This window comes from Saimiri boliviensis, chromosome 1 (genome assembly GCF_048565385.1).
Source record: "Saimiri boliviensis isolate mSaiBol1 chromosome 1, mSaiBol1.pri, whole genome shotgun sequence".
In the NCBI taxonomy this organism is placed as follows: Eukaryota; Metazoa; Chordata; class Mammalia; order Primates; family Cebidae; genus Saimiri; species Saimiri boliviensis.
Window position 1 is genome coordinate 126,955,305 of NC_133449.1, and position 24,604 is coordinate 126,979,908.

Consider the following 24,604-nt stretch of genomic DNA (forward strand, 5'->3'; position numbering starts at 1 on the left):
AGCTAATTTTTGTATTTTTTAGTAGAGATGGGGTTTCACCATGTTGGCCAGTCCGGTCTTGAACTCCTGATCTCGTTATCAGCCCACCTTGGCCTCCCAAAGTGCTGGGATTACAGGTGTGAGCCACCGTGCCTGGCCTATTTTATTTTTTGAGATGGAGTTTCACTCTTTTTGCACAGGCTGGAGTGCAATGGTGCAGTCTCAGCTCACCGCAATCTCTGCCTCCCAGGTTCAAGCAATTCTCTTGCCTGAGCTTTCTGAGTAGCTGGGATTACAGGCATGTACCACCATGCCCAGCTAATTTTTTATTTTTTACAGAGATGGGGTTTCTCCATGTTGGTCAGGCTGGTCTCGAACTCCCGACCTCAGGTGACCTGCCTGCCTCAGCCTCCTAAAGAGCTGGAATTAAGGCGTGAGCCACTGCACCTGGCCTCAAAAATATTTTATAAGTCTTCTGTGTAGAAATCTTACATGTCTTTTCTTAAGTGTATTCCCAGATATTTGGTGATCATAAATTAGGGTTCTAAAATTTGACTTTCCAAAGTTTGTTACAAGTTGTTCCATTTCTACCCCAACTGAGGTGTACCGTGGGGTATACTACAGTTCTGTTCTGGCGCCAGCTGCCTGGAGTATTAGCATCATCAGATTCCATAGGTTTAAGGTTTCTGTCCTCTCCAAGACTGCCCACTGTGCTCTTTTTAAAAATTTATTTTTGGAGAAAAACACTAGCTTCACCATACAGGTATTGATCGACTTATGACCTATGCAACTTACGACCATTCGACTTTACTACCACAATCGCTAGCCGCGACTGCCCTGCGTCTGGCAGCGCAAACGTTGCCCAGCTGGGCGTACGACAGTGCGGACCAGCTTCTGGCAGCACTACCATCTCTGCATGCACCATTTCAACTGTACATATAGCGTACTCAACTTAACGACCAAATCGTGTTACGACCGTTCCACGGTCCCGACCGCGGTCGTAGTCGAGCGCTAGCTGTATTGCCCAGGCTGGTCTCAAACTCCTGACTTCAAGCGATCATCCCACTTTGGCCTCCCAAATTGCTGGGATTACAGGCATGAGCTACTACGCCTGGTGTGCACTTCTAACCAACCGACTCTGTGTTTGGGGGTTCTCATGACCTCAGGTTCAGTAATCACTAGAACAACTCACGAAACTCAGGACAGTGTTACACTTAGGATTATAGGTTTTTGTTTTGTCTGTTGTTTTTTTAAGAGACAGGGTCTTGTTCTGTTGCTCAGGCTGGAGTGCAGTGGCTCAATCATAGCTCACTGCAGCCTCAAACTCCTGGGCTCAAGTGATCCTCTGCCTTGGCCTCCCAAAATGCTGGGATCACAGGCTTGAGCCACCATGCTTGACCTTGATTACAGTTTTATTTTGAAGGATACACATAGGATGAGGCTTGGTCCATCCTAGAAGAACTTCATGCCCTCTGCCTGTGGTATCAGGGCACTATCTCTAGATACGTTAATGTGTTCACCAACCAGGAAGCTCAGTGAGCTTTGGAGTCCAGAGTTATCGGGACCTCATTACATACTCATGATTGATTAAGTCATTCACCACAGGATTGAACCTAATCTCTAGACCCCTCCCTTCCCTGGAGGTAGGGCAATTCAAAGCCCACCTGGGTAATCATCTGCCTGGTCTTCCTGGTGACCAGTCCCCATCCCAAGCTATCTAGAAGCCCACCCTGAATCACTTATCCACAAACAAAGATACTCCTATTACTCAGAAAGTTCCAAGGGGGGCCGGGCATGGTGGCTCACACCTGTATTCCTAGCACTTTGAGAGGCCAAAGCAGGTGGATCATTTAAGGTCAGGAATTCAAAACCAGCCTGGCCAATATGATGAAACCCTGTCTCTACTAAAAATACAAAAATTAGCCGGGTGTGATGGCATGTGCCTGTAATTCCAACTACTCAGGAGGCTGAGGCAGGAGAATTGCTTAAACCAAGGTGGTAGAGGTTGCAGTGAGCCAAGATCGTGCCACCGCACTCCAGCCTGGGCAACAGAGCATGACTCCGTCTCAAAAAAAAAAAAGAAAGAAAGAAAGATTCCAAGGGTTTTTGAGGCTCTGTACCAAGAACAAGGGTGAAAGACCATATATATATATATATATTTATTATATCACACAAGTGTAGAGAAATATAATTAATTTTTATATCTTGGCCTTACTATAAATTCACTCATTAATGCTAATAATTTTGATTTTAGATTTTTTTTGGATTTTTGAGATCCATAATATGTTGCCTGTAAATAATGACAAATTTACTTGTTGCTAAACCTTCTACATTTTCTATATTTTTGTCTTATTTCACTGGCTAGGGCATCTAGGATTGTGGGCTGAAATGTGAGAGTGGACAGCCTCATCTCTTGGTCTTTGGAGGAAGGCTTCCTTCTTCTTGTATTTATTTATTTATTTGTTTGTTTTTAAGGCAAGGTTTTGCTCTGTCACTCAGCCTGGAGTGCAGTGGCATAATCTCAGCTTATTGCAGCCTTAACCTCCTGGGCTCAAGCTGTCATCCCACCTCAGCCTCCCAAGTAGTTGGGACCAGAGGCATGTACCACCATGCCCAGCTAATTTTTATATTTTTTTGTAGAGACTTGGTTTCATCATGTTGCCCAGGCTGTTCTGGAAATCCTGGAAAGACTTTTAAAGTTGATCATTTTGAATGATTTTGCTAGGGTGTTTTGTAGATTTCCTTTATCAGCTCCTCATGGCCAGCCTTGATTCCTCTCTACTCCCACTTGCTCTGCTTGCTGATTTTGAAGCAAAGCCCAGATTTTATGTGTAAACATGTACACATTTTACCTGCAAATATTTAATATTTCAACACGTATCTCTAAAAGATAAGAACTTTTTTTTCTTTTTTTGAGACAAGGTCTTGCTGTCACCCAGGCGAGAGTGCAGTGGCACAATCCTAGCTCACTGCAATCTCGACCTGCTGGGATGAAGTGATTCTCCCAGCTCAGCCTCCTAAGCAGCTGAGGCAACAGGCATAAGCCACTGCACCCAGCTAATTTTATTTTATTTTATTTTTGTAAAGACAGAGTTTTTTTCTGATATTGGTAACAAAAGTGAAAGGAAGAAAATTAAGATCGCTTATAATCCTGCCTTCCAAAGATAACTACTGTTAACTGTGTATTTTCTTTGGTGCTTTAAAATGAATATACATACAGAAAATATTTCTACTACAAATTGGATCACATATATAGTTTTGTACCCTGCTTTTAAAATTCTTCACATTTTTTGTATTTTCCCACGTCACTAAAAAGTATTAGAAAAAATGGAATGCCTTCATAATATGTCATTGTACAGATGCATACACAATCCCTGTCCACATTAGGCTCTTAAATTGTGCCTTCACCCCGTTTTTGCCATATGAAAATCCTTGTGTATAAATATATGTAACTATATCTCCATGTCCTTAAGATAGGAGGCAAAGAAAGGGTTTTGTTTAAGTTTCTGAAGTTCTCTAATAAGTCAGTTCAGACTTAATGCTTCCTGAAAGACACAGCAGGACAGTTAGGAAATCAGGCATCAAGAGACTGAAAACGGCAGGTTTCAGAAGCCAGGGCTGTCAGAAAGCCAGGAGAAAAACAAGGAACTTGAGCCATCTGCTGAAGAAAAAGAACATGAAGTGTAGAGAGGAGTGAACTGTATCCCACCCCGATGCTGGAATAGATGTATCTTAGCAAAGTGTTTAGCAGAATATCTGTTAAGTCTTTAGGACTAACATGGGGCCTGTGGGCTCATTAATAGTGGTCCAGGCTGAGAATAGTGGCTCACTCATGTAATCCTCCACTCTGAGAGGTCAATGCAGGAGGATCTCTTGGGGTCAGGAGTTCAAGACCAGCCTGGTCAACATAGTGAGACTCGTTCTCCATTTTAAAAATCAGAAATAAAAAAATTAATGATCCCACTTTTAGGTTGATTTGCCTGTGGATTATTAGCTGGTTGCCAAAAAGGTTCAAAGAATGAAGCCTCACAAGGCAGTGAGTGAGCTGTGCATCTCTATAAGCAATTGAGAAAAGGTATACCGGGGAAGGGTTTTCCCCTCCACCTTGGGTAGGAGATGCTAGGGTAGGGCCCAGATGGCTGTGAGCCATGCTTCCAGCTCTGCAGTTCCAGGAGCTGTTGTTAGGTGAGGATCTAATTAGATTATTATCTCTCTCTCTTTTTTTTTTTGAGATAGAGTTTTGCTCTTGTTGCTCAGGGTGGAGTGCAATGGCATGATCTCAGCTCACTGCAACTTCCGCCTCCCAGGTTCAAGCGATTCTCCTGCCTCAGCCTCCCTAGTAGCTGGGATTACAGGCACGCGCTGCCACGCCTGGCTAATTTTAAAAATATTTTTAGTAGAGATGGGGTTTCACTATATTGGCCAGTCTGATCTCGAACTCCTGACCTCAAGTGATCCACCCACCTTGGCCTCCTAAAGTGCAGGGATTACAGGCGTGAGCCACTGTGCCCAGCCTTATCTTTACTTTTGTAGATGCTTGATGTTTTCCTTAGTAAAAGCTTAAAAAACTAGAGACTACTAGCTAAATGGAAAATCAGAGGCATGAAGACCTGTCCCCAGGGTGACGGACCAGTTTTAGAGTCCCCATCGTCAGTTTGTCAGTAGCTTCACCCACTGTGGACTTGTGTTAAAGGAAGAAGACTGTCTGTAGCAGAAGTCCCATTTCTGTATCCCTGCCTGATCACTCCCTGTGACATGACCCTGGGCATGACTTCTCTGGGCCCTAGCTTTCTCCTAGGAAGAGTGGGATTGGCAGTAGATGTAGGGCAACACTTTCCTGGGAACATAGTCACCCTGACAGGTTGGTGGCAGGGGTAGGCAGACCATGTCCTGTGTGAAGAGGCAGCTGAGGCATAGCCGTCTTTATGGGGCTTTTCTATTTTTTTTTTTTTTTTTTCCAATAAGAGTCTGGCTTTGTCACCCAGGTTGTAGTTCAGTGACATGGTCTCGGCTTACTGCAACCTCTGCCTGCTGGGTTCAAGTGATTCTCATGCCTCAGCCTCCCAAGTGGCTGGGATTATAGGTGGGTACCATCATGCCCAGCTAATTTTTGTGTTTTTAGTAGAGATAGGATTTCACCATGTTGGCCAGGCTGGTCTCAAACTTCTGACCTCAGATGACCTGCCTCAGCCTCCCAAAGTGCTGGGATTACAGGCATAAGCCACCGTGCCCAGCCTTTATGGGGATATTCTAAAGGGAGCTCTCCAAGCTTTTTTCATCTTGCCCCTATTTTAAAACCTTTTTTTTTTCAGTTTGTGCCTGCCTCTATTCATTCAAAAATTATATACGTGTGCTATTGTACTAGTACATGTATTATAGAATCAACACACAAAAAATTTGAAAAAGTAAAACCGAAGTCTGGGTGTGGTGGCTCATACTGTAATCCCAGCACTTTGGGAGGCTGAGGCAGGAAGATTCCTGTAGCCCCAGAGTTTGAGACCAGCCTGGGCAACACAGCAAAATCCCCTCTCTACAAAAAATATGAAAGTTAGCCAGGAATGATGGCCTGTAGTCCAAGCTACTGGGAGGCTGAGGTGGGAAGATCTGTAGGAGGATCAGTGGAGTCCAGGAGGCTGAGGCTGCAGTGAGCTGTGGTCATGTCACTGCCTCCAGCCTGAGCCACAGAATGAGACCTTGTCTCAAACACACACACACACACACACACACACACACACACACACACACGCACGCACGCACACAGATTAGCTGGGCATGGTAGCACGTGCCTGTAGTTCCAGCTATTCTGGATGCTGAGGTTGGAGGATTTTTAGAACCCAGGAACTCTAGGCTACGGTAAGCTATGATCGCACCACTGCTGAGCCTGGGCAGCAGAGTGAGATCCTGTCTCTAAAAAAAGACCAAAATAATTTTTAAAAAGTAAAGAGGCCGGGTGTGGTGGCTGATGCCTGTAATCCAAGTACTTTGGAGGCCAAGGCGGGCTATCACCTGAGGTTGGGAGTTCAAGATCAGCCTTACCAACATGGTGAAACCCCATATTAAAAAAAAAAAAAATAGGCTGGGCGCGGTGGCTCACACCTGTAATCCCATCACTTTGGGAAGCTGAGGTGGGGAGATCACCTGAGGTTAGCAGTTCAAAACCAGCCTGGCCAACATGGTGAAACACTCATCTCTACTAAAAATAAAAAAATTAGCTGGGTGTGGTGGCAGGAGCCTGTAATGCCAGCTATTCAGGGAGGCTGAGGCAGGTGAATCACTTGAACCTGGGAGGCAGAGGTGGCAGTGAGCCGAGATCTCACCATTGTACTCCAGCCTGGGTGATGGAGCAAGACTCCATCTCAAAAAAAAAAAAAAAAAAGTAAAGATAAAATAACTCTTATTTTTTTTTTTTTTTTTTTTTTTGAGACGGAGTTTTGCTCTTGTTACCCAGGCTGGAGTGCAATGGCGCGGTCTCGGCTCACTGCAACCTCCGCCTCCTGGGCTCAGGCAATTCTCCTGCCTCAGCCTCCTAAGTAGCTGGGATTACAGGCACGCGCCACCATGCCCAGCTAGTTTTTTGTATTTTTAGTAGAGACGGGGTTTCACCATGTTGACCAGGATGGTCTCGATCTCTCGACCTCGTGATCCACCCGCCTCGGCCTCCCAAAGTGCTGGGATTACAGGCTTGAGCCACCGCGCCCGGCAACTCTTATTTTTAAATATTTTGCTAATAGTTATTTCGTATTATCTCTAGTATACTCTCTGTTCTCTCAAAGCACCACATACACTTATAGTAGGACTCATCATTAATGACAGTGGCTGTAAGTCTATTTCAAATTGTTTTCTTTTATTGTTTTCTTTTATTCTTTTCTTTTTCTTTTTCTTTCTTTTTTTTTTTTTTTTTGAGACAGTGTCTCGCACTGTTGCCCAGGCTGGGGTGCAGTGGCATCTCAGCTCAGTGAGTCTCAGCTCACTGTAACCTCCACTTCGCGGCTTCAAGTGATTCTCCTGCCTCAGCCTCCCAAGTAGCTGGGATTACAGGCGACCACCATCACGCCTGGCTAATTTTTGTATTTTTTGTATTTTAGATGGAGTTTTACCATGTTGGCCTAGCTGGTCTCGAACTCCTGACCTTGTGATCCACCTACCTCAGCCTCCCAAGGTGCTGGGACCACAGACTTGAGCCACCGCACCTGGCCTCAAATCGTTTTCTTAACAATTTGGAATCACTTTGGCCAACCACTCATCAGCCCTAGCTAGATGCTATTATTTTTCCCCATGCTATGGTTGACAAAGGCTCAGAAAGAGAAGGTCTGCTCTGGCCTTTCTAGCCAGCCCACACTCGCTTCATGCCCTCAATCTGCCATTGCCTTGCTTGTTAAGCCACTGTCCATTTGGTGAGGGTTTATTTGGTTAAAAGTAACTCACGCTAGCCTATAAATCTGTGTAACTGAGCACACCTCATCTGCAGTTCACCTCTGTTTGCTGGAGCATGAGTGTGCGGTGACATGCAGTGCTCGTTAGGCCCACTGTCTGTATGTGAACAAAAGCTAAATGTGTTGATTTTGGATTGGAAAGTAAGTGTAAACAGAGCCTGGGACGAGCACCTCCTTTGGAGACTCTACTCTGTCTCGAGTCTGTGCAGGTGTTTGGCTGTGTTGTGTCGTCTTGCTTGAGTGGCTGGGAATGTCTCGAGGGATTCTGTCAATGACGTGAAGATCTTGTCTATATTTTTGGCAAGGGGGCCACAGCACCTGCATTTCCATTGGCCACTCTTCCATGTGGCCACCTTCTATCACCTTCTTTATTATGCTTCACTCTGTTGTTTTCCCTTTGTCTTTTTTCTCTTTTGTCTTCATTTCTTTCCTTTTAAAAATGTAAGAAGGAGCCGGGCGTGGTGGCTCACTCCTGTAATCCCAGCACTTTGGGAGGCTGAAGCAGGCAGATCAAGAGGTCAGGGGTTTGAGACTAGCCTGACCAACATGGTGAAACTCGGTCTCTACTAAAAAAATATATTAAAAAATTAGCTGGGCTTGGTGGTGCACCCCTGTAATCCCAGCTACTTGGGAGGCTGAGGCAGGAGAATTGCTTGAACCCAGGAGGCGGAGGTCGCGGTGAGTCAAGAGTGCACACTGCATTCCAGCCTGGACGACAGAGCGAGACTCCATCTCAAAAAAAAAACAACAACAACAAACAAAATGTAACCAGCTGAAAACAATGGCTGACAGTTGTAATCCTAGCACTTTGGGAGGCTGAAGCAGAAGGGTCAATTGAGCCCAGGAATTTGAGACCAGCCTGCCAACATAGCAAGACCCCATATCTAAAAATAAAGTAGGCCAGGCATAGTGGCTCATGCCTGTAATCCCAGTGCTTTGGGAGGCCAAGGCAGGTGGATCACTTGAGGTCAGGAGTTTGAGGCTAGCCGGGCCAACATGGTGAAACCCTGTCTCTACTGAAAATAGAAAAATTAGCCTGGCATGGTGGTGGGCACCTGTAATCCCAGCTACTTGGGAGGCTGAGGCAGGAGAATCACTTGAACCCAGGAGGTGGAGGTTGCAGTGAGCTGCGATCATGCCACTGCCCTCCAGCCTGGGCAACAGAGCAAGACTCTGTCTCAGAAAAATTAAGTAAAACAAAACAAAATAAAATAAAGTAATAAAACGTAAAGTAAATCAGAAAATACGTGTATTCAGTCCCGATGCAGAGTTTTCATCTGTGGTGTTTATTGAGTATTTTATTGATGGAGTACCTGCTGTAGCCTTTTGCTGGGCATTGAGGAACAAATAAAACACTAATGAACATGATTTCTGCTGATGAGAGTGTAAATGGGGGACCCTGATGGGGAAGACAATTGGGAGATTTCTGTCAAATTTACCAAGGCAGGAACCTTTTGGCTGTATTTTTTTTTCACCAATTAACCAGAAAATTATAAACATATTGTAATCACACATGGGTCAAATGATGAAGGTATGAGGGGTTATGTTGCAGCATTGTTTGCAGTAGAAGAAAGATTGGCAGTCTTCCGTGTTTACTGTCAGGAGAGAGAAAGTTTAATCCATCCTTGCACATACAGCCAGTGGAACACCCAACAGATGAAGCAAATGGAGCTCTGTGCTCCAGTGACATCTGAGTGCAAAAAGCAAGGTGTGGAAAGGTGCATATTGTATTTCTTAACTTAAAAGTTGTTAAAAAGTAGTATAGAAACTTTTAGAGAAGTGGAAAATGATTAAGAAATGAAAGTCACTTGGCCAGGCGAGGTGGCTCATGCCTGTAATCTCAGCACTTTAGGAAGCCAAGGTGGGCGGATCACTTGAGGTCAGGAGCTGGAGACTAACCTGGCCAACATGGTGAAACCCTGTCTCTACTAAAAATACAAAAAATTAGTTGGGTGTGGTGGCAGGCACCTGTAATGCCAGCTACTTGGGAGGCTGAGGCAGGAGAATCACTTGAACCTGGGAGGCAGAGGTTGTAGTGAGCCAGGATTGTGCCACTGCACTCCATCCTGGATGACAGACCAAGACTGTCTCAAAACAAAACAAAACTCTTATCCCACCATCCAAAATGTGGATATTTTGGTGTATTTTCTTCTACCAAGTAACAAACTATATTGCTTTTCCCCAATATGAAAATAGTTTCTAATTATAAGAGTGAAAGTAGCACATGTTGAGTATAAAATGCATTAAGCAAAAGTGAAGGAAACCAGCAGTCCCTCCTACTCTACTGTTTTGGAACTTTTTGCTTTACACAAATGGTAAATCACCATCTCTTGAGATAAATTTATGTCTAAGTCAGCCTTTTAAAAAGCCCTGCAATATTGGTGGGCCCTCTTGGGCACCTTGCATGCTGGCCTGGGTGTTTCCTTTGTGTTAAGGTCACTTCCTAGGATTGGGAGAAATGGCAGAGTCCAAGGTCTTGCATAATTTACATTTTGGCACATACTGCCAAATTTCTGAAGAAAAAAATTGAACTTCTAACACTGGTGGATAGTTTTGCCAACGCTAAGAGTACCAATCTCTGAAATCTTGGCTAATATGATGGGTACAAAATGAGTTTATTTTGCAAATTTTTATTTCCTTAGATTTTGTTTGTATTTATTGTATTTCTATTTAAAATTAAGATACTGGTTTTTCTTTTTTTTTTTTTGAGACGGAGTTTCGCTCTTGTTACCCAGGCTGGAGTGCAATGGCGCGATCTCGGCTCACTGCAACCTCCGCCTCCTGGGTTCAGGCAATTCTCCTGCCTCAGCCTCCTGAGTAGCTCAGATTACAGGCACACGCCACCATGCCCAGCTACTTTTTTTTTGTATTTTAGTAGAGACGGGGTTTCACCATGTTGACCAGGATGGTCTCGATCTCTTGACCTTGTGATCCACCCGCCTCGGCCTCCCAAAGTGCTGGGATTACAGGCTTGAGCCACCGCGCCCGGCCAAGATAGTGGTTTTTCTTATAGATTTATAAGTGTTGTATAAAACAGTGACTTTGGACAAGTTAGCCTAGTACCTTTCATTGAATAATTTCTCTTTTCACCACTGATTTAAAGTACCAGATTTGCCGGGCACGGTGGCTCAAGCCTGTAATCCCAGCACTTTGGGAGGCCGAGGCGGGTGGATCACGAGGTCGAGAGATCGAGACCATCCTGGTCAACATAGTGAAACCCCGTCTCTACTAAAAATACAAAAAACTAGCTGGGCGTGGTGGCGCACGCCTGTAATCCCAGCTACTTAGGAGGCTGAGGCAGGAGAATTGCCTGAGCCCAGGAGGCAGAGGTTGCGGTGAGCCGAGATCGCACCATTGCACTCCAGCCTGGGTAACGAGAGCGAAACTCCGTCTCAAAAAAAAAATAATAATAATAATAATAAAGTACCAGATTTATAGCCAGGCGCAGTGGCTCAAACCTGTAATCCCAGCACTTTGAGAGGCTGAGGCGGGTGGATCACGAGGTCAAGAGATCAAGACCATTCTGGTCAACTAAAAATACAAAAAAATAATTAGCTGGGCATGGTGGCGCGTGCTTGTAGTCCCAGCTACTCAGGAGGCTAAGGCAGGAGAATTGCCTGAACCCAGGAAGCGGAGGTTGTGGTGAGGTGGAGGTTGCGGTGAGCTGAAACCGCGCCATTGCACTCCAGCCTGGGTAACAAGAGCGAAACTCCGTCTCAAAAAAAAAAAAAAAAAAAAAATACCAGATTTATTACATATATATAGTATTCCCAATTTGTTGGAGTTTATTTCTGTCCATAGCCAGGCATGGTGGTTCATGTCTGCAGTTCCGGCATTTTGGGAGGCCAACGCAGGAGGAGTGTTTGAGCCCAGGAGTTTGAGTTCAGCCTGGGCAGCATAATGAGACCTCATCTCTACCAAAAATTAAAAAAAAAAAATTGGCTGAGCTTGGTGACATGCACCTGTAGTCCCAGCTACTTAGGAGGCTGAGGTGGGAGGTTTACTTGAGCCCAGGAAGTCAAAGCTGCAGTGAGCTGTGATCATGCCACTATACTGTAGCCTGGGTAACAGAATGAGACCCTGTCTAAAAAAAATTAAAATAAATAATTCTGTCCATTGTTCTCTTCAGTACTGACTGTTTTTGTTGTTGTTGTTGTGTTGTTTGTTTGTTTTTTCTTTTTTTTTTGAGACGGAGTTTCGCTCTTGTTACCCAGGCTGGAGTGCAATGGCGCAATCTCGGCTCACCGCAACCTCCGCCTCCTGGGTTCAAGCAATTCTCCTGCCTCAGCCTCCTGAGTAGCTGGGATTACAGGCACACACCACCACGCCCAGCTAATTTTTTTGTATTTTTGGTAGAGACGGGGTTTCACCATGTGGATCAGGATGGTCGAGATCTCTTGACCTTGTGATCCACCCGCCTCGGCCTCCCAAAGTGCTGGGATTATAGGCGTGAGCCACTGCGCCCAGCCCGTTTGTTTGTTTTTTCGAACAGAGTCTTGCTGTGTCACCCAGGCTGGAGTACGGTGGCACGATTTTAGCTCACTACAACTTTCGCCTACTAGGTTCAGGTGATTCTCCTGCCTCAGCCTGATGAGTAGCTGGGATTACAGGCCTGTGCCACCACACCTAACTAATTTTTGTATTTTTAGTAAAGACGGGGGTTTCACCATGTTGGCCAGGCTGGTCTCAAACTCCTGACCTCAAGTGATCTGCCCATTTTGACCTTCCAACGTGCTGGGATTACAGGCATGAGCCACTGCACCTGGCCCAGTACTGCACTGTTTTAATCATAGTAATTTTTTTTTTTGGAGACTGGGTCTCACTGTGTATCAGAGCCCAGCAAGTGTAGAGTGTATGGCCTGCCTGCTGGGCTACCACAGCCTTCTGGTCTTCTGGCCTTTGCCTGGACTGACTGCCCTTACTGCCAGCTACATCTCTGGGAGGAAAGGAGCAACATAGATGAGCCCTGCTTAGGATTATGGATGAGCCCAGCTGCCCTCCCTGAGGCTGGAGGGCAGAGGCTTGTCACTCTGACTGGCTCCTCTCCTGCCCTGGCTCTGCTTTCTTGCTGGGCTGGCCGCCATTCACCCGGGCGGTTGAGGTCAGTACTATTAATAGCCAGCTTAATCCTCTGGGAGCTTGGAAGGGAGGAAAGAGCAGAGGATCACCAGGAAATCAGGGTGCTCAGCCATCTGCAGGTGTGGACCCAGGGCCCAAGCCTGTGGCTTCCAGTCAGCCTGGCCCTCACCTCTCCCATGGGAGGGCCTGAGAGCGTGGGGCCATCCTGGACTCCTGGGATCTCAGAGGCTGGACCTTCCCAGGAGATTCATTGAGTAAGATTCAGAGGACTCCCTCTTTGGTGATGGAAATCCCTAGTCTGCTCGGGCCCCTGGCTTTTCCACATGAGAAAAGGCAACTGGAGCTGGTGAGTAGGGCCCTCTCAGGGCCCCTGTGGACTTTGTAACACAGCACCTAGTAATATGTTTTTCTTAAGGGCTTTGAGGGACTGTAAAGTCTTTTTTATGGAGGGCGGGGAAGGAGGACATAGCAGTTTGCCAAAATGGGCATTGTGCAGGGTGGGGGCCATCCTTTCTGCATCCAGCAGGGGTGAGGAGCACCTGCTGCGCCAGGCATGGTGGGAGGAGTTGGGGTGGCATAGTGAGCAAGAGCACAACTCAGGCCTTGCTGAAGCCTCACTGCAGCCTGGTCAGTGGGAGATAGATGCTGGTCAGCCGACGGCACAGAGCTGTGAAAGGAAGAAACGGATTGGGGGCCAGGGCCCTGAGAGCTAACAGGGGCACCCAGGGCTGATGTTTGAGTCCAGGGCAGAAGGATAAAGAGGTGTGACCTGAAGGCTGGGGAGCAGGAAGAGCTGTGAGCGACTCAGGCAGGGCTGGGATCCTCTCATCCTTGCCCCTGCGCCAGCTGCGAGGGAGCCAAGAGGGAGGCTGAGGCTGGCACCAACTGTCTGCCCAGCCCTCCAGGGTTTCTGGAGGCCTCACATGCTGTTTTCTGACTGTGGAGGGCATGGTCCCACCTGGCTGCTGCTGGACCGAAGTTGGTAAAGGGCAGAGTAGTCAAGCATGCCACCAGGCGAAGCCTGGAGGAGACAGTGGGGACAGCCAGGGTGCCAGGCACCTTCTTTCTGGGTCTGCCTTTATAGCAGTGCTTGGAAAGTGGTGAGAAGGCTCAGGAACCCTGAAGTCCTAGAGGAATAATTTTTTAGAATTTTTTTTAAAGTTACTTCAATGGATTTTTTTTTTTCTGATTATGAAATTAATACTATTGGCCAGGGATGGTGGCTCACGCCTGTAATCCCAGCACTTTGCAAGGCTGAGGCAAGCAGATCACTTGAGGTCAGGAGTTCAAGGCCAGCCTGGGCAACATGGTAAAACCCCATCTCTACTAAAGTTACAAAAATCCAGCCGGGCACCGTGGCTCATGCCTGTAATCCCAGCACTTTGGGAGGCTGAGATGGGTGGATCACCTGAGGTCAGGAGTTCCAGACTAGCCTGACCAGTATGGTGAAACCCTGTCTCTACTAAAAATACAAAAATTAGCTGGGCGTGGGGGTGTGTGCCTGTAGTCCCAGCTACTCAAGAGGCTGAGAGAGGAGAATTGCTTGAACTGGGGAGGCTGAGGTTGCAGCAGTGAGCCGAGATCGTGCCGCTGCACTCCAGCCTGAACAACAGAGCGAGACTCTGTCTCAAAAAAAAAAAAAAAAAAAATTTAAAATACAAGAATTGGCTGGGCATGGTGGTGCATGCCTGTAATCCCAACTACTTGGGAAGCCGAGGCAGGAGAATTGCTTGAATCTGGGAGTTGGGGTTGTAGTGAGCTGAGATCACGCCACTGCACTCCAGTTTGGGCGACAGAGTGAGACTTCATCTCAAAAGAAAAAGAAAGAAAGAAATTATATTAATTATGAAAATTTTGGAATTTTTATATGAGAAAGTATAAAAAGAAAACAGAAACCATCCTGAATCCCCCATATGTAGATTAAGCCGTATGAATTGCTGGTTTTAGTAAAAAATAATTGAATATCAGTAATTTTATATGGCTCAACCAAGTATTAACATTTTGCTATATTTCCTTAGTCATTTTTCATTGACTAACGACTACTTTGAAAAATGGATTTTCAGTTGTAGATGTATTATCTTAATTTTTTTTTTTTTTTTTTTTGAGACGGAGTTTCGCTCTTGTTACCCAGGCTGGAGTGCAATAGCGCGATCTCGGCTCACCGCAACCTCTGCCTCCCGGGTTCAGGCAATTCTCCTGCCTCAGCCTCCTGAGTAGCTGGGATTACAGGCACATGCCACCATGCCCAGCTAATTTTTTGTATTTTTAGTAGAGACGGGGTTTTACCATGTTGACCGGGATGGTCTCGATCTCTTGACCTCGTGATCCACCCACCTCGGCCTCCCAAAGTGCTGGGATTACAGGCTTGAGCCACCGCGCCCGACCAGTTTTTTTTTTTTTTTTTTTTTTTTTTTTTGTGATGGAGTCTCACTCTGTGGCCCAGGCTGGAGTTCAGTGGCGTGATCTCTGCCTTCCGGATTCAAACAATTCTCCTGCCTCAGCCTCCTGACTAGCTGGGATTACAGGCGCTTGCTACCTCACCCAGCTAATTTTTTGTATTTTTAGTAGAGATGGGATTTTGCCATGTTGGCCAGGCCAGTCTCCCAACTCCTGATCTCAGGTGATCTACCTGCCTCAGCCTCCCTAAGTGCCAGGATTACAGGCATGTGCCACTGCACTTGGCTGATGACACCCCCAGAATCAGCCAATTGAGTGGACACCAATTATAACATAAGGTAGCTCATTAAAATATAACTTTATGGGCGAGGCACGGTGACTCATGCCTGAAATCTCAGCACTTTCAGAGGCCAAGGTGGACAGAATACTTGAGGTCAGGAGCACTAGACTAGCCTAGCCAACATGATGAAACCGCATCTCTACTAAAAAATACAAAAAAATTAGCCGGGTGTGGTGGCACATGCCTGTAATCCCAGCTACTCAGGAGTCTGGGGTGGGAGAATCACTGGAACCCAGGAGGTGGAGGTTGCAGTGAGCTGACATCGTGCCACTGCACTCCAGCCTGGATGACAGAGTGAAACGCTGTCTCAAAAACACACGCGCGCACACACACACACACACACACACACACACACAATACAATTTTATTAGAATGTATGTAGTGAGAATCCTAAATACAAGTACTAAATTGATCTGCTTTTTTTAGATGTCAAATCATTTAGCAGTAATTCCTAAAGTACAGAAACTTCCACTAAAATCTAAAATACTTCTTTCTGTCTTCAGCCTCCCTTCCTCTTCCCCTCTCCCACTCCCCTTCCCCTCACTGGTTACTTTTCTTCTCCTGCAAAATGGATGTAGAGAAACAAAGAAAGAGAGAAGGGGCCAGGTGCTGTGGGGGCCTCACCCCTGTAATCCCAGCACTTTGGGAGGCTGAGGCGGGTGGATCTCCCAAGGTCAGGAGTTCGTGACCAGCCTGGCCAACCTGGTGAAACTCCATCTAAAAATTTTGTACTAAAAGATACAAAAAATTAGCTGGGCTGGTGGCGGGTGCCTATAATCCCAGCTATTCGGTAGGCTGAGGCAGGAGAATCGCTTGAAGTCGCTAGGAGAAGGTTGCAGTGAGCCGAGATCACACCACTACACTCCAGCCTGGGCGGCAAGCAAGACTACATCTCAAAAAAAAAAAAAAAAAAGAAAAAAGAGGAGGTCGGGCTTACTGTCCCTTGGGCCTGATAACTGGGACGGAGCTGCCTTGAGGGGAGACAAGAGTCCTGGGGGATGGGCAGGAGCTGGGTTTTGGCTGCATTAATTTCAAGGTATTACTGACATTAGGCAGAACTTGGATAGAGGAATCTGGAGGGCACAGGAGAGCACAGGGCTGAAGAGATTTATTTGGGACACTTGTACACTTATATTTGAAGTTGCTAGGCAAGAGACCAGGGGTACCGACTGAGTCCTGAGTGTCTCCAGCATTAAGTGGTCAGGGAGAAGCAGTGACCCCTGAGATCAGGAGCACTGGGAGGGGCTATGTCCTGGAAGCCCTGGGCAGGAAGTGTTTCCAGAGGAAAGGAGGGAGTGACTGTTGGTCAGCAGGTCATCTGAGAATAACACTCCACCATGGGAGGTCATTGGTGACCTTGACCAGAGATTCTCTGGCCCAGGGAGGGAAGATTCTATGAGGACAAAAAGCTGTCTCCTCTGGACAGACGAATTAGACAAAGGCAAAAACAGCACAGAGGCCCAAAGCTCACTCTGCAGAGGGTAACTGAGTGGCCCCTTAGGCTGGAACATCTGTGTGGGACCCCAGTTGGCCAACTATCAGCCGGTGCTCAAAGCTCAGCTTGCAGAGCAATGGTGAATGTGTACACAGAGCCCAGGGCTGCCACCTACCTTGTGCCAGTTGTGCAGCTGGCTGCCACACAAGGGTGCACATACACAGCAGTGGATTCCCACCAAGGGGCCTCAGAGAGGAGGTGGGGGCTGAAAGTGGCATCAATACCCTGTTCAGGGAATCAGCTCATTTCATTCGCAGGAGGGTTGTTTCCTCTTTAAGAGAGGTTGGCAGGCTGGGCGTGGTGGCTCATGCTTGTAATCCTAGCACCCTGGAAGACTGAGGCAGTCAGATCACTTGAGGTCAGGAGTTTGAGACCAGCCTGGCCAACATGGTGAAACCCTGTCTCTACTAAAAATGCAAAATTAGCCGGGTGTGGTGGTACGCACCCAGCTACTCAGGAGGCTGAGGCAGGAGAATCGCTTGAACCTGGGAGGTAAAGGTTTCAGTGAGCTGAGATTGCACCACTGCACTCCAGCCTGGGCGACAGAGGGAGACTGTCTCAAAAAAAAAAAAAAAAAAAAAAAGAGAGAGAGAGAGAGAGGCCACCAGCATTTCCCTGGGAAGGAACCTTTCATTGATCAGGATTTGGTCTGAGCCTGTGGAGTAATTAGGGATAGAATGTAGTGGGGAGGTTGTTTTCTGGCTTTGGGGGTCTGAACAAGGTTCTGCTCACTGAACCTTGTCAAAGGATATACCCCCATTCCATGGGGCTCGATCTGTGGCAGTGGAAGGCACAGAGGGCCCTTGTCCACCCTAGAGACTCTCACCAGTTTCCCTTTATTCTCCTTAATTTTGTTTCCCCCTTAATTTTGTTTCAGGTTTTTTTTTTATTATGAAAGTAAAACATGCCCATCAAATATAACAGTATAGAAGGGTATATAGAGAGGTGTAATAGCCTCCTCCCCAAACTCCAAATGCCCCCAGAGGCGACCACTCTTACTGCTTCTGGACGTTTCCAGGGCAGTTCAAGCCCACACACTCCCATTGTTTCTGTGCAGGCAGATGGCTCCATGCATTCTGTTCCATGATTTGCTCTTTCACTAATAGCTTGTCTTGGATTTCATTCCGCACTTCATTCAATCGCCTCCGCCATGTTCTCCCTTGGGTAGCTATGGCCCCTGTTGAGTCCCTATGCCCTGTTGCTATTGCTTTAGATTGTTTCTGGTTTGGGCTATTAAAAAGAATGTTGCTAAGAGCCCCCTTCTCTTGTGTTTTTTGTGAAGAACCCTAGGGCGAGTTCTTAGAAATGGAACTTCCAAGTCCAAGGTTTAGGAACCCTTGATTTTGTAATATCCTGACCAATTGGCCCCCTGAAATGTTGTGCCCTTTTACCTGGCCACCAATCAAATATAAGTAAGGGCCTGTTTGTTGTCCCTATCCTTTGCCATAACTGGGCACTACCAGGCTTTTTAGAGGGTGCCCATCTGGAAGGGGGTACAGGTTGAGCATCCCAAATCCAAAAATCCAAAATCCAAAATGCTCCAAAATCCAAAACGTTCTGAGTACCAACATGATGCTCAAAAGAAATGCTCATTGGAGCATTTCATAGTTCAGACTTTTAGATTTGGGATGCTCAATGGCATGTATTCTGCAAATATTCCAAAATTAAAAAAAAAAAAATCTGAAATCTAAAACATTTCTGGTCCCCAGTGAGGGATAAGAGATCCTCAGCCTGCCAAAGCTGCCTTCTTAATTCCCATCCCCAAGTGGTGACGTCATTTATCTGGATGCCCAGGCCCTTCTAGGCACTTTATTTCTTGAGGGCTGTCCTGCATGGACAGACTTCAGCAGGCACTGAGGCCTGGGAATGGACCCCGGGGTCTCTGCCTGGCCCACAGCCACCCTGCTAAAGGCCTCAGAGATCTCTTGAACTTGTTGGCTCATCTCTAAGAAGATATTGGGGAATTTCCAATTGAGTCCACCCATGGCTCTGTCTAACAAGGCGCTAAACGTTTTTTGACCAGAACCTGTAGTGGGAAAAACATATGTGTGTGAAAGACTTTCACAATACAGTACTCCTCCATCACATGGAGTGTATTGTGAGAATTTTTGCTTTAGTCATGAGACCTCATATTCTCTCTGTTTTCCCTAAGAGGCCCTTAGGAGTTCTGAACAGCCCATCTTGGGCTGGGGAGGTTTCTGTGGCCTTAAAGACCTGGAAAACATCCTCTACTGAGAGTATGTAGGATGAGTTCTTTTTTTTAATTTTACTTCTTATTATACTTTAAGTTCTGGGGTACATGTGCAGAACATGCAGGTTTGTTACATAGGTATACACCTGCCATAGTGGTTTGCTGCATCCATTATCCTGTCATCTACATTAGGTATTTCTCCTAATGGGAGGGGGGGGCTAGCTATCCCTTCCCTAGCCCCCCACCCCGACAGGCCCCGGGTGAGGATGAGTTCTTTAGTCCTTAGAGTGAGGCCCTTGGATTGTGAAGGGGAAGCCATGCAGGAGACCCTGACTTGAGCTTCACAGATTTCCACGGGCTTTTTCTCTTAGGCTGCTCTAAACCTGTGTTCCTGTGAGTGGGGTGCAGCACACAGGGTTCATTCACCTAGACTGTGGGCCCATCCCTTCTTGGCTGTCCACGGTTACCACGCGCTGGGGCTGGGGCCATAAGAGCAGGGTATGGCCTTCAAAAAGGGGTCTGGGAAGACCCACCACCCCACAAGTTTTCTGTGGAGGGTCCTGCCCCACCCCAGCCTCCTTCTCTCACTTTGGGTTAAGGGGGTGGCCCCTCTCTAATCAGTCTCTGTTCCACCTAATCACAGTGCTTGGCATCTCTGTGTCTTGTCAGTGTGTCTTTCCCCTTCCCAAGAGTCCCAGAAGTCCCTGATAAGCACCAGGAAGGGTCTTTTTTTTTTCTTTTTCTTTTTTCTTTTTCTTTTTTTTTTTTTTTGAGACAGAGTCTCACTCTGTTGCCCAGGCTATAGTGCAGTGGTGCAATCTTAGCTCACTTGCAACCTCTACCTCCCAGGTTCAAGCAATTCTACTGCCTCAGCCACCCAAGTAGCAGGGACTAGGTGTGTACCACCATGCCCGGCTAATTTTTGTATTTTTAAGACGAGATTTCACCATGTTGGCCAGGCTGGTCTCAAACCTGGCCTCAAGCAATCTGCCCACTTCAGCCCCTGAAGGTGCTGGAATTACAGGCATGAGCCACTGTGTTTGGCATTGCCATTTTTATCCTATTTAAACAAGTAGTCCTGGCCTGGCGTGGTAGTTCATGCCTGTATTCCCAGCACTTTGGGAGGCTGAGACAGGAGGATTGCTTAAGCCCAGGAGTTTGATATTAGCCTGAGCAACATAGCAAGACGCCATCTCTACAAAAAATAAAAGTTAGCTGGGCGTGGTGGCACACACCTGTGACCTCAGCAACTCAGAAGGCTGAGGTGGGAGGATCTCTTGAGCCCAGAAGTTGGAGGCTGCAGTGAGCTATGATTGCACCACTGCACTCCAACCTGGGTAACAGAGCAAGACCCTATCCTTCCCCCACAAAAAAAGAAAAAAACAAAAAAAGCGGTCGTTAATGAAATGCAGGCATTGATTGACTTACGACCTATGCAACTTACGACCATTCGACTTTACGACCACAATCTCTAGCCATGACTGCTCTGCGTCTGGCAGCGCAAATGTTGCCCAGCTGGGCGTACGACAGTGCGGACCAGCTTCTGGCAGCACTGCCATCTCCGCGTGCACCATTTCAACTGTACATATAGCCTACTCAACTTTTTATGACCAAATCATGTTATGACCATTGCGCGGTCCCGACCGTGGTCGTAAGTTGAGCACTGCCTGTGCTTCTGAAAATTACTTTTGGACTTGGCACAGTGGCTGACGTTTGTAATCCCAGCACTTTGGGAAGCCGAGGCAGGCAGATCACGAGGTCAAGAGATTGAGACCATCCTGGCTAACATAGTGAAACTCCGTCTCTACTAAGAACACAAAAAATTACCTGGGCATGGTGGCATGCACCTATAGTCCCAGCTACTCAAGAGGCTGAGGCAGGAGAATCGCTTGAACCCAGGAGACAGAGGTTGCAGATCACTCCTCTGTACTCCAGCCTGAGTGACAGAGCCAGACTCTCTTAAAAAAAAATTACTTTTGGTTTTCCTTTTCATAAAAGCAATGTCTGTTTGCAGTAGAAACATCAGGAAAGATGGAAAAGAGAAAAACTACCATGACGCCACCTGGTGACTTATGACCCTAGGTCTAGAGTTAGTGTTTTAGTTGAGGGAGTCTCATGACTGGCCCCTGGGCTCTCATCTGACCTGCTGCATTGTCCCCACAGGGAAGTCCCACCTGGCCATCGTGCAGAAGGTGAACAATGAGGGTGAGGGCGACCCCTTCTATGAGGTCCTGGGCCTGGTTACCCTGGAGGACGTGATTGAGGAGATCATCAAGTCCGAGATCCTGGACGAATCTGACATGTACAGTGAGTGCAGCCCTCCGCAGGGCCCAGGACCCCTTTCCTGCTTGCATCCAAATCTGGTGTCCCTATCTTGAAGGGCTAGGGACACTGGGGGCCCAGCATCCTGGGGCCCAGTGACTGGGTGCCCTGCACTGGCCAGGGTGAGCGAGGAGCAGGTTTCTGAGAGCAGTGCCCAGAGGCTGCCTTCACCCTCAGCCTCTGTGCCTTGGTGTCAACCCCAGGACCCTCCCAGCCAGAGCCTGCTGCTCCTGCACGGAATGAGGGGCTGGAGAGCAGGAGCTGCGGGTGGGTTCCAGTCTCTTCCTGGGTCATCAGGGAGCTGTGTTCTCAGTTCCACACTCTGCCTCCGGCAGCTGACAACCGAAGCCGGAAGCGGGTGTCTGAGAAGAACAAGCGGGACTTCTCTGCCTTCAAGGATGCAGATAACGAGCTCAAAGTGAAAATCTCCCCACAGCTCCTCCTGGCCGCTCATCGCTTCCTGGCCACAGGTAAGAGTGTGAGGAGGACCTTCTAGTCTTGGTGGAAGTACAGTCACAGGCGAAGAAGTCCTGGCTCTCTGGCTACTTTCCCCCGATAGCATGAGGGCTGCAGCAGGTGAGGGGTGCAGAGACAACACAGCCACCCTGGAAGGTGCAAGGTGTCTCCTCTGCCACTGAGGATCTCCTTCCAATTCGTTTGCCATTAATGAGCTGCTACTGCAAACTTCTAGGAAGCATCCAAGTTATTATATTTAATGGTTTCGAAAATAATGACTGGGCGCTATGGCTCACACCTATAATCCCAGCACTTTGGGAGGCCAAAGCAGGAGGATTGTATGAGCCTGAGCAACACGGCGAGAACCCATCTCTACAAAAAATACAAAAGCCAGGCATGGTAGTGCCCACCTGTAGTCCCAACTACTCGGACAGTTGCATGCATGTGGTCCCAGCTACTCAGGAGGCTAACATGGGAGGACCACTTGAGCCCGGGAGTTTGAAGCTGCAGTGAGTTGTGAATGCACCACTGCACTCAGCCTGGGCCACAGAGCAAGATTATGTCTCAAAAACAACAAAAAAGAAAATAACCACCGAGGTGGGACTCTGGGCTGGCCAGGCCCTTCAGGGCTTGTGAAATGGGAAGGAGAAGGGATCCTTCCTCTTCTGTGGGCCTACTAGGTGTGAGACCCCTTGTGTGCTCATGCACTCTGAGGAGCTTGCATCCAGCTCTGCTCTCATCTCTCTGGCCCTCCCCTCTGCAGACGTGTGCTGATTATTGCAGGAATTCACCTCTAGTTGAGAAATATTTTTCTCTTTTCAGCCCTGATTCAAAGCTCTGTTGGGATCTTGGGTACCAGGTCCTGCTCTGCCCACTGTGTTCCCTTCCCACCCAATTCATCTTTCTTCCCAATCCTTACTTGCTAAAGGGTGGTAATTCCCTCTCCGTTGTTTTTCCTGTGGGATATTAATGCTGATGCAATAATTATAGTTACATTTACTAAGCGCTGTCCATATGCTATCCCCTTCTCCCTCACAACCACCCTGTGAAGCTTTTACCCCCCATATTACAGATGAGGAAACTGAGACACGGGTTGAGTAATTTGCCCAAGGTCACATGCTGTTCTTGCAGGAGCCACTGTTCAAGCCTAGGCAGGCAGGCAGCCTCGGGTCCAACCAGTCAGAAGCCAAGTGTGCTCCTTGCCCAGGGAGGTGCAGAACTGAGGGTGGGCCGAGCAGGGAGGGAGTCCTCCGAGCACAGTGCGGCTGCCATGGTTGGGGTGGAGGCATAGCAGTGATGAAACTTCAGGGCCGCCTGGCCGGCCCCATGTGAGGTCTCCTCTCTCTCCTCCTACAGAGGTTCCCCAGTTTAGTCCCTCCCTGATATCAGAGAAGATCCTGTTGCGGCTGCTCAAGTACCCAGACGTCATTCAGGAACTCAAGTTTGACGAGCACAACAAGTACTATGCCCGCCATTATCTGTACACCCGAAATAAGCCAGCTGACTACTTCATCCTCATCCTGCAGGTGAGCCCACTCAGCCCTGGGCCTGCTGCCTGCTCCCCCTGGCACCACAGCTGCCCCCCTACCCCAGGCCCTCTCTCCCACCTGCTGCAGAGGTACGTAGTTTCCCAGCCTGGGGAGCCTGCTGTCTGCCCTACACAGCCGTCCTCTCCCTGAGAGGCTACCCTTGATCTCGCAGGTCAGGCCCTGAGCTCTCCAGGGCTCCAGTACTGGCCCTTCCTCCAGCCCCACTGTCCCTCATTCCTCACTCCCTGACCTGCCTCATCCTGTGTTTCCTCCCTCACTCTGTCTCTAACCCCAACCCTGTGTTCTTTCAGGGGAAGGTGGAGGTGGAGGCAGGGAAGGAGAACATGAAGTTTGAGACAGGCGCTTTCTCCTACTATGGGACTATGGCCCTGACTTCCGTCCCTTCCGGTGAGTTGTTGGGCAGGGTCTGTGCTGCCCTCTGGCTCCCCTGCAGCTAGGCCATGGACCAACACCAGAACTGAGTGCGGGCCCCAGAGCTCAGAGCCAGTCAGCTGGGGCAGAGGGAGGCTGCTGAGGTGGGAGCTGCCAGAGCCTGGAGCGGGTGGCATGGAAGAGCAGAGGGAGCTGCCCCTTTGAACGGGGTTCAGAGGCTGGAGGGGAAGAGAGGAGAGAGGGATTTTAGAGCAAGAGCCTGTAGGCAAGCAGGGGGCATATCCAGAGGTGTCAGGAGACCAGCCTACCTGGGGAAGAGGCCTGTGGGGAGGAAGGCCCAGGGCCCTGCTCCTGAGGACAGGAGGGGAATCTAGGCATCCAAAGTGCCCTGGGGTGAGGGGCCAGGCCAGGACCTGTTTGCCAGGGCAGGTTACAGATGGGTTTGGCTTTGCATGGGATGCGGCTACTGAGTTTTGGTTAGAGGTCAGCTCCAATGGAATAAAGGGCCTTGGGGACAAACAAACAAGGGGAGACTAGGCACCCTCTGAGACGTGTTATGGAAGGTTTGGGGACACACCACTCTGGCCACCCTGGTGCCTTCTCCCCTGCTGAGTGGCTCAGACTGTCCCTACAGAGCCCCACAGGCAAGGCCCCGCAGGCCCGGGTCTTACCAGCTCATCTCCTTGCTCCTCTCCGGCCTTCGGTCCTGGGGTCGGGGGTTGCTGCAGTGTAGACAGAGAAAGTCCACTTTGATGCTGGAGAACAGGCCACACCAGTGGGGTGTGTGCTACAGCTTCCAGAGAACCTCTGTGCCGTGCCTGTCATTGTCCTTTGACAAAAAGGATCCAGAGGGGCATGGGGGTAGGGCACCCATGAATATTGACACCCCACTAAGCTTATCCACTGTGTCCTTGGCCTCTCCCCCAAATGAGTGGGGCACAGCAGGCTCCCTGGGCACGGGAAAGACAGGGCTCCAGAGTGGGGCTCTGA

The 24,604-nt window shown here is 48.2% G+C and overlaps 1 protein-coding gene across 2 annotated transcripts in view; it reads left to right on the forward strand.

Annotated features, from left to right (window-relative positions):
- CNNM4 (cyclin and CBS domain divalent metal cation transport mediator 4) overlaps positions 1–24,604 on the forward strand; it is a 53,207-nt gene that overhangs the window by 18,524 nt on the left and 10,079 nt on the right. For both annotated transcript variants that reach the window (XM_003941276.4, XM_010352032.3), the window contains exons 2-5: positions 21,078–21,221; positions 21,572–21,706; positions 23,049–23,218; positions 23,533–23,629. In XM_003941276.4, coding sequence (XP_003941325.3) covers positions 21,078–21,221; positions 21,572–21,706; positions 23,049–23,218; positions 23,533–23,629 — 546 coding nt within the window. The remainder of the gene's footprint in view (positions 1–21,077; positions 21,222–21,571; positions 21,707–23,048; positions 23,219–23,532; positions 23,630–24,604) is intronic.